At 39.0% G+C, this 16,879-nt stretch overlaps 1 protein-coding gene across 2 annotated transcripts in view; it reads left to right on the top strand.

Annotated features, from left to right (window-relative positions):
* The window catches only part of rorb (RAR-related orphan receptor B), a 77,360-nt gene that overhangs the window by 41,839 nt on the left and 18,642 nt on the right, over positions 1-16,879 (top strand). The window contains exons 1-5 of one of the 2 annotated variants that reach the window (XM_034169799.1): positions 10,122-10,327; positions 10,798-10,883; positions 10,977-11,118; positions 12,736-13,167; positions 16,686-16,807. In XM_034169799.1, coding sequence (XP_034025690.1) covers positions 10,309-10,327; positions 10,798-10,883; positions 10,977-11,118; positions 12,736-13,167; positions 16,686-16,807 — 801 coding nt within the window. In that variant the 5' untranslated portion in view covers positions 10,122-10,308. Of the gene's footprint in view, positions 1-10,121; positions 10,328-10,797; positions 10,884-10,976; positions 11,119-12,735; positions 13,168-16,685; positions 16,808-16,879 lie in introns of those variants that run through there. The other variant, XM_034169800.1, reaches the window with a different exon arrangement.

Raw genomic sequence — 16,879 nt, 5'->3', positions numbered from 1 at the left:
ATGATTACTTCTATTTTTCAAGATGGCTGCCAGTGGTAGCTAAAGACTGTACTTGCTGGTAAACAAACAAACAAACAAACAAAGATATCCAGGTGACCTAGCTGTGTAAAAAGTCGTAAAATAAATGTAGAATTTCTGGGAAATATTTTGATATGACTGACAATAATGGCCTTGAATAACAATATTCTGTTGATCAGTAGCTTCTGTGTTAACTATTGTGTAGAATTAGTTTTTCCACCTTTTTTTTTTCTGTTTTGACCACTGTTGCACTTTAGTTAGAAATGTTATGCTGCTTAATGGAGCATTTATGTGTTCATGACCATACACCATCAAATTTAAAATTAATCTAAGACAATAATTCACTTGGTGGGTAAAGTTCCATTCGCCATGGGGTTTTTAGTGTGAATCAGTGGCGGCTGGCCCATAGGGGGCGCTTGGACGCTGCCCTCCTAGATGTGGAGAGGAAAAGTCTTAATATATATTTAAAAAGTATTATCAATGTCAGTTTTACTTAATAGTATGTGCCTACATGTAATATGAATGATTAAAACAACACTTCCTCCAACTGACTCTCATTCAACAGTGCATTTCCACCGACAGAAGCAGAGAACGTATCATTCCTCGTCTTGGGCGATCATTCAAAGCGCCCTTGAAGTGCAGCGAAATAACCAATTGTATGTAGTTGCTAGGGAAAATTAATAAATATTTGGCAAATCAACATTGCCAAAATTAATGGCTTTGGGGCGCCGGAATTTTAGCCCTTGCTACAAAAATGCGGGAACGTTAGATTACAGTCAGTGATAAACGTGACTCTGCAGCTGCTGCTGTCAGTCAGGAAGAGATGATGGTGACGACGTTTGGGTTATATTTATTTATTTTTATTTTGTCTCCGTGTGTTTTACTGGAGTAAGTTGAAGAACTCTTCGGAGGTTTAAAACGGGACAAAACTAATCAAATCAATGACACCAAAGTTTGGCGGGGATCCTTTTGGAGGCGCATGGAGGTGCGCACATCAGATCTTTCTCGTGGTTTAATGACAATTGCACATCCCGGTTGGAGGAGAGTCGTTTGTCTGACTCGTTATAAACCGTGTCAGGCTTCATTCACACTGTCAGAGCGCGCACACGTCACGGAGGCTGCTGATCTGCGCGAGTGGAAAGGAGCGAATCCACCTCTTCAGGTGAGCTGACGAGCTGCTCGGATTTATTCCCGAATGTTGCTCCTGGTGTGGAAACGAGGGTGAAAATTTAAGATAAAACGATGAGTGATGTTTTTTTGTTTGTTTTAGGGGGTGATAGGGGAGGCCGGGGCTGTTTGTAACAGTGTTCAAAGCTGCAGCCATGCTGGTATTTTGATTTCACTTTACACGTTATGAGGATCAGTTCACAGAAGTGAAATATTCTTTGGAGTATTCCACACTCTAAAACAAATTATTTGCTCAGTTTAAAAACAAAACAAAACCCTAAAATAGCAATTTGCATGTTTTTTAAAGAAATGCTAACTCAGCCACTGAGTTCACACAAGACACTTATAGTAAGACAAACCCAGGTTTAGCAACGCATTTAATTAAGTGGTTTGGGTATACTTAATTTGCTTTGTCCTCTACACTGTTAATTAATTTTAACCAATTTAATTTAAAGGTTTTGGTGTTATTAGTTAGTCAAGTTATTTAATTTAAGTTTTTCAAGCTTCTTTAGTTTGCCTCCATTCCACTCAGTAATGTTCATGCAAAATATTACCTTAATTTTCGCTCGCTCTCTCTCACACACACACACACACACACTCTCTCTCTCTCTCTCTCTCTCTCTCTCTCTCTCTCTCTCTCTCTCTCTCACACACTCACTCACTCACTCACTCACTCACTCACTCTCACTCACTCAGACACACAAACATTCTCTCGCTCTCTCTCTCTGAAGGTGGTGTGAACATTGTCGTATGTACATTATGTTCTTTTGTCAATTGAAGAATTTTTCCATATTTTGAAAGAGTGTAAATTTGCTGATATTTTCTATTTTGTTAAGGTTGGTGTCATTGTGAACCCCAGGATCTGTTTGTCTGAAGATAATGGCAGTTCAGTACAGTTTGGTGTACTATGTGTGTAATTTGTGTCAAATGGTGAAATGTTCTTCGCTGAAGAACTTGAGTGTTGTATTTGATACTGTTCCTTTCCAAAGTAGAAATGGGGCCTAATATAGCTGTAAATGGTTAACTTTATCTGTAAAACTGCTGATTTTGAGAAGGACATGAAATGATTATTGTGGAATTGTAGTAATTTTCTGACTGTTCACTTGAATGCCTGTACTGGACAAGGCAAGGGAATCTGTTGGCACAGCAGCCCCACCAAGACTGTTTTTCACCAGCTGCCACTGGTGTGAATGATAAAGGTGAGAACCTATAATGCACATCAGATATCAATCACAAGGTACTTATTTACTAATGTACTCATCTGAGGAACATGTGCAAATGATTATCAGAGTACAAGAAACATATCACTTCAATGTTGAAGCATGAAACGCAAGATAAACGTTTTATTTCTTGAATGTTTGACTGAATGAGCATATAGGCAGGGGTGCACATAACTGGCACTCATCATGCTCGTGTGTGCTAAAAATCATTGATGCACAGCAGACAGCACACAGAGAGAAACACTTTTCCTACAATCTGTCATTGCTTTCCTCCTATGAAGTGCTTTCCTTGTGCTTTCTGTTGCACATCATTTATTTTTGGCATGCACAAGCACCATCAGTACCAGTTATGTGCATGCCATCATATAGGCATCTTGCTAGGTAGACAGGATGCTTGACATGTTGGAGTAAAGCTGACTGTGTCGGAGGTATTGCTCCATAAAATCTCTGCTTTCTGGCAAAAAGGATCACACGTGTATCTTCAAACTATGCTCATACTGGATTTGTTATACATTATAAAGACAAATTGTTCTAAGGTCATCATGTTTGGATGTTGGTGGGTACTGTCTTGATGCCTTGGCACATCCATCCCATGTTAGCCAACTCAAAATTCCAACTTTTTGGGGGGTTGATAATGTAGCAACTGCTATGTCGAGCACATCAGTGCCATTTACATTTATCACAAAGTGCCACTGCTGTATGCTTGGCATAAACAGAAACATAGGAAAGGGCCTTCTCATGGCTACAGCGTGTTATGGCATATTCTTTGTATCAGTGACCCTCATACAGATCACATTCGTTCCCTTAGTTAGGCTGCCCATGTGTCCGCTTCAGGTGCCTTCTCTGCTCTAAAGGCTGGTGGCCACTGGTGTTCAGGAAGATCTGCGTATGAATTGCGCACAACATTGGCTTATATTCGCCAAACATCCGCAATATCCGTGAAACATGCTTGTATGAGTCTGCCGACATCCGCACACGTCCGCAATTATCTGCAGAGCAGCTTTGTCCATTGCCAGGATTTTGAGCTGCACAAAATTTTGGTTGTGGATGACAGCCGCCTTACATACGCAATACATACTCAATCTATGTGCTGTATATCCACCGTTATGCGCTGATATCTGTAACTGACGGGGTATTGCGGCTTGGCAGTGGACTGGGACAGTGTGTAAAACCAACCTGGTCTCACGGCAAGTCATGATTCAGCAGCATGAAATATACATTAATCTATTGGTTTGTGATTGTGACGAAAAGCTCCTCATTTTCGTCACGGCAGCACAAATTCATTCTAATTCATTCCGTGATGGCTGCACTTTTTGTTGGTTGACTTTATTTTTTTTTTTTTTTTAGTTAAACCTCTAAATTAGTTTCCCCACAATGTTTGAGTGGAGCTGTTTTCTGGCTTTACAATGGTAGAATTTTTATGAGACAGATTTTGGGTTTGTGTCCCAATCAGCACTGATCACACACACACGATCATACTGTTTAAAACTTCTCCAGGAACATTTACATCTCACTCCTTTCATAAATCTAAGTTATATAGAACAGGAGGTATTACACCCTCTTACATCCAAACTTTGAAAACAATAAGAATATATCTTGTTCCAAACGATGCATCTTAACGTTACTATAATCCACCACAGCAGCTACAGTACAAATAAAAAGTCATGGTGTGTGTATTGTTGACACCATGTGGAAGTGGGAGTCCTTAACACACAAACAAAAAGCCTGTGCTGCCGCTGAGAGCATGCTGGGAAACAGAAGAGAAAGACAGCACGAATCCTCGCAATCATGACATCACTTCCTTTGAGCGTGTGACAGCTTAACAAATCATCGCTGTGACAGTCAGACGAGTGCGAGGAGTGGGTGGTCACCGTGGCAACAGTGATGCTGTCATAACCGTCTCCCGATATTCTACCTGACAGCCCCCGTAGGCACTGAGGCGCACACGCTCCACAATGTACATGCCCACTCACATGCACACACACACACACACACACACACACACACACACACACACACACACACACACACAGACATCCTGAATGTAGACACACATCCACGCTTCATCACGTCTTTATTTGTACAGAAACAATCCCCACACGCCTGTGCTGCTTAGGGCACGAGTATGTGGCATAAAGACGAGCACAATCTGCTGAAGGAAATACTGTAAACATTTCGTGTAATCGCAGCAGACAAACATTAAATTGCATGCCTCGAAGGCCGGAAACCGAAGAACTTTTACCAAGACAAAAGAATTATGTTTATCCATGATGCAGCAGCAGGTGTACATACTTCCTGTGTTAGAGTTTGAGTAAAGGTTTGTCATAAGTACTGTTCAGTACTCGTACACATGTAGACTGCTGGCAACGCACGTGTCCAAGAACAACTGACCTGCTTTTCAGACTGTGTGTGTGTGTGTGTGTATATATATATATATATATATATATATATATATATATATATATATATATATATATATATATATATATATATACACAAGGTCTGTGAGAAAAGTATCTGACCTTTTTATTTTATGCAAAAAATATATGGATTTGATTCATATGTTTTTACGTCAGCCAAGCTTGAACCTTCGTGTGCATGCGTGAGTTTTTTCACGCCTGTCGGTTGCGTCATTCGCCTGGCTTTGAGTGAGCACTGGTCCACCCCTCTCGTCGTTTTTTCATTGCGAGGAAATGGTGGAATGATTTGGGCTTTGTTCCATCAGAATGTTTTCAGAAACTGTTAGAGACAGGCAGCTGGAAACCATTCGGAAAATTCACATGGCTTTCGGTGAAAATTTTATGGGCTTCACAGAGATTAAGGAGTGCTACTACCGCTTTAAGGATGGCCCACAATGGCGCACGGCGCGCCACGCTCCGAGACGTGATCGACAGGCAGAAACCACCAGATCATTTCTAAACGGATGGCTGTATGGATCCAGGACCATTGTGTGCAATTTCTCTGGTTATCACAAGAGCTGGACATCAGCCATTTTCCGGCAGATTTTACTTTTAACAAGAGATTTTGTCATGGAAAGCCGCACGGAGGCTTCGCGCGTCACAACGGAGCCGCTGATGGAGCGAGACAAAGAACACCTCTGTTTTGGAGTGTCAGAGGACAAGTTGGGACATGCCTATCTCGGCTTTCAGTGGCTTACCAGTCGAGTGAGTATAAGAGAAATTGTGGAGAGCTGGGCATGTTCCAACTTGTCCTATGTTACATGGGAAACAAGGTACCAGTAGATTCAGTAGATTCTCACAAATCCAACAAGACCAAGCATTCATGATATGCACACTCTTAAGGCTATGAAATTGAGCTATTAGTAAAAATAAAAGTAGAAAAGGGGGTGTTCACAATAATAGTAGCATCTGCTGTTGATGCTACAAGCTCAAAACTCTTATGTTCAAACTGCTTTTTTAGCAATCCTGTGAATCACTAAACTAGTATTTAGTTGTATAACCACAGTTTTTCATGATTTCTTCACATCTGCCAGGCATTAATTTTGTTGGTTTGGAACCAAGATTTTGCTTGTTTATTAGTGTGGTTGGGGTCATTGTCTTGTTGAAACACCCATTTCAAGGGCATGTCCTCTTCAGCATAAGGCAACATGACCTCTTCAAGTATTTTGACATATCCAAACTTATCCATGATACCTCGTATGCAAGATATATATATATATATATATATATATATATATATATATATATATATATATATATATATATATATATAGGCCAACACCATAGTAGGAGAAATATGCCCATATCATGATGCTTGCCCCACCATGCTTCACTGTCTTCACTGTGAACTGTGGCTTGAATTCAGAGTTTGGGGGTCGTCTCACAAACTGTCTGCAGCCCTTGGACCCAAAAACAATAATTTTACTCTCATCAGTCCACAAAATATTCCTCCATTTCTCTTTAGGCCAGTTGATGTGTTCTTTGGCAAATTGTAACCTCTTCTGAAGAAAAATATGCTATACAGAGAATTCATTAAAAGTAAATCAAGAGACGCAGAGATTAAACATAAGGACTATAAAAAATAAACTAACAACTATTATGCAGAACTGTAAAAAAAAAAATCATACTTTGAAAATGTAGTTAGTACATGTAAAAATAAAAAGTCAACGGATCATAATGAGGTACAGTTGTGCTCAAAGTTTTGAGCACAACTATACCTCATTATGATCAAACTTTTGAGCACAACTGTACATATGTCCTTAGTAAAGCAAATAACTACTGAAATTGCAAAACCATTATCATATATTTTTAATAAATCATTTCAAACTGGAATTGTTCCTAACAGTATGAAAGTGGCAAAAGTGATACCCTTATTTAAATCTGAGAGCAAACATCTTTTTACTAACTACAGGCCTGTGTCTCTATTGTTGGAAAAACTTTACAACAGCAGACTGGATAAATTTATAGAACGACACAACTTGCTTGATTAAAGTCAATATGGTTTTAGAGCATAAAGTCCACTGCACTGGCATTGCTCGATTCAGTAGAAGAGATCAATAAACATGTGGACCAAAGGGAAATAATATTAGGTTTATTTATTGACCTAAGAAAGGCTTTTGACACAATTGATCACAATATATTATTTCATAAGATGGAACTATGGGATCAGAGGGGTGGCTCTGAGTTGGATTAAAAGTTACTTACAAAACAGGAAGCAGTTTGTTAAACTCAGGGACTACTGCTCTTCATGTCTGGACATCATTTGTGGGCTTCCACAGGGTTTTGTGTTGGGACCAAAATTATTTATTTTATACATCAATGAGTTGTGTAAAGTTTCAGATCTGTTTAAAGCAGTTCTCTTTACTGATGACACAAACCTGTTTTGCTCAGGAAAAAATCTGCAACAGTTGTTATCTGATTTAGGAACCGAAATGATAAAGTTAAAGAGATGGTTTGATATTAACAAATTATCATTAAATCTGTCAAAAACTAAATTAATGTTATTTGGAAATTATAATAAAGACATACAAATACAGTTAAATATACAAGGGGTAAACATAGAATGTGTCAAAGAAAATAAGTTTTTAGGTGTCATTACTGATGAAAAATAATTGGAAAGCTCATATTCAGCATATTCAAAAGAAGGTATCAAAGAGTATTGCAGTATTAAATAAAGCAAAGCATGTTCTTGATTGCAGAGCACTACATACTTTGTATTGTTCATTGGTTGCACCGTACCTGACTTACTGTGCTGAAGTTTAGGGCAACAGTTATAAAACTACACTGCAACCATTATTCATTCTACAAAAAAGAGCATTAAGGACAATTCACAATGCGGATTATCGAGACCACACCAACCCATTGTTCATTAAATCTCAAATATTAAAATTCAACAATATGATTTTCTTCGACTGTTCAATTAATGTACAAAGTGAAAAATAAACAAGTGCCCTTTACAATTCAAGAATTTTTACTGAGAGAGAGGAAAATTGTAATTTACGGGGCTTGTATCATTTTAAAATTGCTGGTGCTCAGACGACCACGAAAGGTTTCTGTGTCTCCATGTGTGGCCCTAGAATATGGAATAAACTGACGGAGGAACTCAAACGATGTCCAAATATCAATCAGTTTAAAAATCAATATAAAGGCATGATGTTTCAAGATAAGTAACTGCTAAAGAAGGGTGTGTTTTGTGTGTTGCCAAATGTAAATATAAAGTTGTAAACGTAAATTTGTTTGGTAGCTGAAGAGTTTGAAGTGGTTGAAAATGGGAGTGGGAATAGATGGGTACTTCCCCCCACTCCCTTTGGACTAGATAATTTTATTTTTGGTTAAAGGGGTAGGCGTTAATAAGCTTTGCTTCTGCCTTTACCCTTTCAGGCACACGGATGCATTGTTAATCCATTTTCTTTCTTTGTTGTAAGTTTTTTGTTGTTGTTTTGGACGGTGTGTGTGAATAAATCCATTCATTCATTCAAATAATATGCTTACCTATTTAATAATGTTATATTCAGCAGCTTTTCATTATTTCTAAATATTTTAGGGACATTTGTCATGCCTAAAGCCTTTACAGTCCCATATGTTTTCAATGGTAGAGCGAGATTCTGAAAACTGTGACGTTGTTTTGGTTGTTAATGGAAAGATGGTACTTTGTTGCTCCTATTTTGCATTAAAATAGCATATTTTGAATAATAAGTCATCCTACTTGGATTAGACATTTATTCATATACTGTATTTACCATTTTGAGCAAATCATGAACTGCTGATGTTTTTAAGTTGGTAATTACACCATTTACACAGTGTAATGAAAACTGCATAGAGCAGGCCCATACCCAGAAAATTACAGTTTTTAAAGAAACTTAGTCAGCTGCAGTATATTGAAAAGACTGAATGATATAGTTCCATATCTGGATTATGCCAATAAGCTAGCAAACAAACAGTGTAATACATTACATATTATTCTATTAACTGTCAGACTGAGGCCGAATAATGCTCTATTTTCTGTATTTCTACATTTAGGTAGAGGTAATAATGCTTAATCACGCTAACCGCCAACAACCATCAGTGGAGGGTATCAAAACTTTGTGATGTATTTAAGCAAGAGCACTAAAGAAAGCAATGCATAGGGACATGTTTGGGGCTTCTTTGGATCACCACTAAAATTTAGTCAACTCTTTCCTGAACTAGACTACCTCTTCAGAACATTTTCTCAAATTTTATCTTGATAGCGAAAATAAAAACCTTAAAGCAGTCATATTGTACAGCTTTTCAACAGGCAACATAAGTCATAAAGCAGCACAATATTTGGAGCCAAAAACACCCCACAGACAACTGAGGTGACTTGCATTGCACCTGAAATGCACTTTCTGACACTCCTTCTGTTTTATCTTGTTAGAATGACCGCAGCAGAAGGTCACCTCATTGAGACTGGTCTGCTTGAGGTTTCTTCCTGTAAAATAAAAAAAATGATGAGGGAGCTTTTCCTGACCAGTGTTGACCTTACTTGTGTACATACTGCTTTGAGGTGATTTATCTCATGATTTGGTGCTGTATAAATTAATTTTATTGAATTGCTTTAAATAGAAAGGAGCTACTGCTTGCCACGCCCCTCTCTAACCAATGACCAGTGATCTCCCACAGACTTTTGGGTATGATACACAGACTTCTGAACCCCTCAGTGGGTGTGTCTTACAGACACAGAGCATGCAAGGGCCATACTGTATGTTACGGATGTCTAAAAAAAAACAAAACCCTAGGCCTAATTTTACTCATAGCAGGGTAGTTTGTGAAACTCTGAAGATGACAAACATGACACTAAAGCCATACTGGACAGTTAAAAAGAAAAGTACACAGCCACCAGTTACCGTACCTGCCTAGTCGCTTAAGATAGACAAAACTTTGCCCGGTGATCCTCATCTATGTAGGATTATCCAATTATGTGTATACTACACACTCCTTCTCATGTATTAATGTATGCAGACATTTAATAGCATCTGTACATGCACAAGAGCAGAAAAACAAAAGCAGGTAATGCAGAGATGTGCAAAGACAGAACACTTTCTCTCTGCAAATGCATAAAAAAATGCAGACTCAAGCGTGGAAAATTTCACAGTTTGTTTTGTTGAACATCTTGAAAAATTTTTAATCTTCCAGAAATTCCTACAGGTGGGTACGTGCAAGGCGATTACTAGTGAATCTCTATTTCAGATGTGCCTAAGAGGGAACCAGCTTGTGGAGAAATAATATAGGATTAGATAGGCCGTCTAATCTCTTTATAGACCGTGTGCCACCTCAGCAGACACACCTGCTTGCCTCTAGATCTTAACAGGAACTACAGCTTTCTCTTTCCATATGTTGTGGGCATGGACATGTTCTGTAACTGGTTCAATATGTGGCTGTAAAAGCGCTTGCCGTTCATTTTGTGCCTTTGGTTGTGACAATACATGGAGCTGCCTATACACAGTGAGTATGCTTTTGTTGCCTCTTGATAATGGTACATAGGTGGATACCAAACAAAAACTGTCAATCAATCAATTTCAATCAATTTTATTTATATAGCGCCAAATCACAACAAACAGTTGCCCCAAGGCACTTTATATTGTAAGGCAAGGCCATACAATAATTACGTAAAAACTGTGCATTATTGTGTGTTAGAGAAAGACCATATGTGATTTAACCTGTTTGTTCATGATGAGGAACATTTCTAACCAGCAGGGGCACCAAATTCAAGTGCAACACAAAGAACTACCGGACAAAATTAATGGCATTCTCCCAAGTATCTATTTGTGAATTTAAGCTGTTTTTTGTGTCTCCAGCCTCAGAAAAACTCCTCTAATAACCCCCCCCAAGCTGTGGTCTGAAAATCTGAAAAGTAAAAATTTATTTCAGCTCAGTTATGCAACAAGTCTTTTCTTTCTTCTCTCCACCTGCAGCCCAAATCGAAGTTATACCATGCAAAATCTGCGGAGACAAATCATCAGGTATCCACTACGGAGTTATTACGTGTGAGGGCTGTAAGGTGAGTTTTCCCTCATTAAAAAAAAAAAAAAAAAACTCCACTGCACAGTCCGTGTCCTGCTGTCCCTCAAGGTTATCATCCACTTGTCACCAGGGTTTCTTCAGACGGAGTCAGCAGAACAACGCATCCTACTCCTGCCCCCGACAGAGGAACTGCCTCATCGACAGAACAAACCGCAACCGCTGCCAACACTGCCGCCTGCAGAAATGTCTCGCCCTCGGAATGTCCCGAGACGGTGAGCGCCAGTGTATCTTAATCATATTCTTGGTGCACATGTGTACACACAAACACATTCTGTTACCGCAGTGCACAAGTCTGGAAGTGCTCAGGCTGGTGGAGAGCCCACGATCAACCACGGTGCCTCCAAAATCACGTTGTTGTATAATTAGCAAGGTGAAGATTTTACACCAAGATGGATCATAGACTGTGTATATACAGTGAGGAAAATAAGTATTTGAACACCCTGCGATTTTGCAAGTTCTCCCACTTAGAAATCATGGAGGGGTCCGAAATTTTCACTGAGAGACATAATCTAAAAAAAAAAAAAAAAAAAAAAAAAAAAAAAATCCGAAAATCACAATGCATGATTTTCTAATAATTTATTTGTATGTTACTGCTGCAAATAAGTATTTGAACACCTGTGAAAATCAATGTTAATATTTGGTACAGTAGCCTTTGTTTGCAATTAGAAAGGTCAAACATTTCCTGTAGTTTTTCACCAGGTTTGCACACACTGCAGCAGGGATTTTGGTCCACTCCTCCATACAGATCTTCTCTAGATCTTTCAGGTTTGGAGTTTCAGCTCCCTCCAAAGATTTTCTATTGAGTTCAGGTCTGGAGACTGGCCAGGCCACTCCAGGACCTTGAAATGCTTCTTACGGAGCCCCTCCTTAGTTGCCCTGGCTGTGTGTTTGGGGTCATTGTCATGGTGGACTTGACTTCTTGCTGGTTGGTAGGTGTTCAAATGCTTACTTGCAGCAGTAACACACAAATAATTTATTAAAAAAAATCATACATTGTGATTTCCGGATTTTTTTTTTTTTTTTTTTTTAGATTATGTCTCTCACAGTGGACATACACCTAACATGAAAATTTCAGACCCTTCCATGATTTCTAAGTGGGAGAACTTGCAAAACCGCAGGGTGTTCAAATACTTATTTTCCTCACTGTATACTGGACAAACCTTCCATGATGTCACCTATAGGTTTAAGCCCAACATTTGTTGCTCTGGGTGTTGCCATGTTGGAAGCACTTACTTATCAAATTTGGATAAAGAGGTCTTCAATGGGAACCTGCCACATTTTGGAGCCAGCCTCAAGTGAGCCAGTCAAGGAACTGCAACTTTTTTCTTTTTATGATTGTACCCTCATTTAAGGACCTTCAAAGTTTACCGCTTGGTTGTGCTTTGGGATGATCCATCGTTCCAAATCACACAAAAAAGACCAGGCGTGAAGCAATCCCAGGATCTCATGTGATTATGGAGGACAGCTGTGAGAGTAAAGTGACTCAAAGTATCAAAAACAGGAAACATCAGTGTGCCCAAAATAAAACAGGAAATAAAACTATACACAACATTAATACATATAATTTAACATGGTACCATTTGACATTTTGTGTTGTAGTTCTGAAATAAAATAAATAAATGGTCATTCAGAATTGGCTATTAAATGATGTGATTCATCAGGACCTTGCAGAGAAACATGCATGACTTCATATGTAATATTTCAAACCGGGCTAGTCATAAGTGTATCAAAGAGATAGACAGCTGAGAACTGATCATAAAGGGTGAGGGCCTGCAGCTCTCTGATCCCTGTTGTTTAATGCTTGCGTCCTGTTTTGCCTTTCATTCTAGCGGTAAAGTTCGGCCGCATGTCCAAGAAGCAGCGCGACAGCCTGTACGCAGAGGTGCAGAAGCACCAGGCGAGACTGCAAGAGCAGCGGCAGCAGCAGACCGGGGAAGCAGAAGCTTTGGCACGTGTTTACTCATCCAGCCTCACCAATGGACTGTCTACCCTTAACCACGAGATTGGAGGTACCTATGCGAACGGTCACGTCATTGACCTGCCCAAGAGTGGTCACAGTAATGGAGGCGCAGTCCCAGGTGGCTACTATGGCATGGATTCCACCCAGCCGTCTCCAGACCAGTCGGGTTTGGACATGTCAGGCATGAAGCACATTAAACAGGAGCCAGTGTACGACCTGACGCCGGTTCCCAACCTGTTCAGCTACGGAGGCTACCAAGACGGTCAGCTGGGACACAACAGTGTCAGCATGGGGGAGTTAGGTAAATTTTGAATGACTTATGGCACCTTTTATGATGAATGTGGCTCATAAACAGTTAGGGTGAAAGTCATCGTGATAGAGAACACAAGTCTTATTGGCATCCCAAAATTTCAAGTCCAGAATTTACAATATTTATACACTCTTAGAAATGAAACATACACTCTTAGGCATAAAATGTTGAATTTAATTGATAAAGTTAAGGTAACTTTTTCCACATAACATTGTTAATTAAGTGCAAAACCACATTGTCACTGACATTAATTGAATCAAATGAAACATTATTACTTAAATCTCAATATTGTGTTGCACTTAATTGACAAAGTTATGTGGAAAAAGTTACCTTATCAATTAAATTCAACATTTTATTTCTTAGAATGTAGACATGAATCCAAATGAAATGAACATTTAATAAAATGTCCAAAGAAAAAAGAAGAAAATGTGAAATTTTATCAACACAACAAAAAACATGAAAGTTTTTTCTTTAATTTTTTTTTTTTACGTCAGCTGGTAATGCCAAAATTAGTTACGTTTGTACAAATTCAATCAAGGAATTGGTATAAATATTACACAAGTTCATTTGGCTGAACTAAATTAATTTGCATATTCCAAATTGAGGCAGGTTTTTTTTTTTTTTAGGTTGTTCACTTCTTTCAGTGCGTGGTTTGTCAGAAGGCACATGGAAGACTGGAGACTAGGTTTGACCGGTTTTCTTGTGTTGAAGTTCTTCATGCTTCACTCAACCACAAAGCTGTGTAACTAATGATAGGAAAGCTTTTTAGTGTTGTTCTTCAATACATTTGGACATTTTATTAAAGATTCTGAGTCTGCAAAATTGGTTTATTTGCATTTATTTCTGAACATATTTTAAATTCTATACCTAAAATTTCAGGGTACCAGTAAGTCTGATCAGAACTATAAGTGTCAGGCCACTACATGTACAATTTCAGCACAATTCACAAAGGACTTGTCAAATATCACCAAAGCAACAAAAGAATATTATTTTGCATTTTGATGTCAGCTTTTACGGACATAACATTGTGCAGTAATGTGAACGCTATGTTATATGTCATATGTCGAAATATGAATACCTTTAAAACACCAGAATTGCTTGGTTGTAGTCATTCAGTTCAGTGTGGGAACTGTTGGATAGTACAGCACACAGGCACAACCATATCTCAGTATTGGCCAGGAAGACGGAGGACGAGAAGGAGAGGAATAGTAATAGCCTGCAAGACAGTAGCGGGCAGTAATATCTGGCATTTATATTTGTATTTACATTTTGCAAATTGTTTTTCATTTTTATTTTTGATACTCTGTGTGCTTCTTACCCTGTATGCTGCTATACAATGCTACTGGAATCTCAATTTCTTTGAGGGAGTCTTCCCAAGGGATTAATAAAGTTCTATCTAATCTAATGAGAAAAAAAAAATCATTACATATATACTAAAATTCAACTATTTTCTTATTTTAATTTTGATCATTATGGCCCATAACTCAAAAAAAAAATCTTAAACAATTTGAATATTTTAAACATCTAAGAATTAAAAATTAAATAAATAAAAGAATATTGTAACACCTCAGTTGTGCCACAGGCTGTTGGCCTCCATGCCACACTGCTTTAAATCATTCAAAAGTGTTCATTTTCTATACCTGCTTACTCCAATCATGGTGGTGGGTCATGGTGGGCTGGAGCTTGTTCCAACAGACACAGGTCATGAGGTGGGGTACACCATGGACAGGATGGCAGTCTGTCGCAGGGCCACACATAGACAAACACATTTAGAGATGCAAACACACCTATGGTCAATTTTAAAGTCATTAATTCACCTATCATGCATGTCTTTGGAAATGGGAGGAAGCTGGAGCACCCAGAGAGAACATGAAAACTCCACACAGAAAGGCCCAGGAGGGACGCGATCCCACAAACTTCTCGCTGTGATGCAACAGTGTTAAACGCTAAGACACTGTAACCAACTATTGAGTCCACAAATGAACATACTTTGCACAAGTTCTACATTTCTGTATTATACGTAAATCCTTTGTTCACTGATCTTATGAAACATTGTAATATTTTTAGATACATAGTTTATATATTTTTTGAGCTGTGGGTCATTATGATCAAAAATAAAGTAAAAAAAATAGCTTGAAACATTTCAGTACATACATAATGAGTCTAAAACAGTGGTGTTCAAAGACGTTCCAGAAAGAGACAGGAGGGTGCAGGTTTTCTTTCCAGCCACCAACTTCATCAGGCAGTGTCACTAACATCACTTTGAGCAGATGGGATGAGTTCATCAGTGCAGATACCAGGTGGAGTCAGTGTGTTTGGGCACCACTAGTCGAGAATATATAAAATTTTCACCTTGCAAAATTTCAGATAAAAAATATAGAACTTTTTCCTGATATATTTATACATATATATATATAGATAGATAGATAGATGGATGCACTTAGTATATTTGCTGTGGGAGCAGCTGAAGGGACTTACTTTTCACATTTTTTTTCCTGTTCGAGCAAGAGCTTTGATGTGTATGATACACGTATTTTAAATTTGTCACAGAGCTTTGTTTCAGTGTTAACCAGTACATACAGAATTTTAATTATAATCCCAACAGAGCATTTCAAGTTATTTTAAAAGAAAGTTGAAAATAAAAAACTTTTTTCCCAATGGACATACCTACTTGGCATTTACCACACAATGTCAGTCTGAGCCAATGTTTTCCACAGGTTTTCTCCCACAGCTTTATGATTTTTGTAATTGTAGCGGGGCAGCACAGTGGCTTAGTGGTTAGCATTAATGCCTCACAGCAAGAAGGTTGTGGGATCGCTTCCCGCCCTTTCTGTGTGGAGTTTAAATGTTCTCCCCGTGTCTGCGTGTCTGCTTCGGCTTCCTCCCACATCCAAAGACATGCAGGTTAGGTGTACTGGAAAGTTAAATTGACCGTTGGTGTGTGTGTGTGTGCGGGTGTGAATGTGTTTGTGTGTCTCTATGTGGCCCTGTGTAAGACTGACATCCTGTCCATGGGGTACTCTGCCTGACATCTTATGCCAGCTGAGATAGGCTCCTGTGACCCTAAATTGGAGTAAGCGGGTATAGAAAATAAGATGGATGTATATAACTGTAGCATTTATTGTTTGGCATCAATGCTCAGGCCCAGCCAATAAAGCAAACATAAGCATGCACATTTGGACAACGGGGAGTCATGGTGCAATTTTCCATCAGTCACAACCGACACATGCATGCTGGCATGCAAGTGGGGGCATTAGCATGGAAACCATTCGCATATGAGTCCATAGATATTGCAGCAGGCTCATGCACAGTTAAATCACACAATTTCAGCAGGAAGAACATTTATCACTTTGCATTATGTTGAATGTAGCAATGTGAGTCTTGCTTCGGTTGCTTCACCTTATTTGTTCTATATTACGTCAAACTTAGGAATGGAGTGTGGATAAGTGAGCATTCTTTACTAGGACAAATAACAAATACAACCCCCCCCCCCCCCCCCCCCCCCGTAGACCGGATTGCTCAGAATATCATCAAATCCCACCTGGAGACGTGCCAATACACAACAGAGGAGCTGCAGCAATTAGCCTGGCAGACACACTCCTACGAAGAGGTCAAGATGTACCAGAGCAAGGTGAGGTCATGCACACCCCAACACCAGCCTACAGCACACCCCTTGACTGGAATGTGTAACAGCAGGAATTTA

The sequence above is a fragment of the Thalassophryne amazonica genome, chromosome 5, assembly GCF_902500255.1.
Source record: "Thalassophryne amazonica chromosome 5, fThaAma1.1, whole genome shotgun sequence".
NCBI lineage: Eukaryota > Metazoa > Chordata > Actinopteri > Batrachoidiformes > Batrachoididae > Thalassophryne > Thalassophryne amazonica.
The sequence above is the reverse complement of the archived record's forward strand: the minus strand, read 5'-3'. Positions and strand labels throughout refer to the sequence as shown.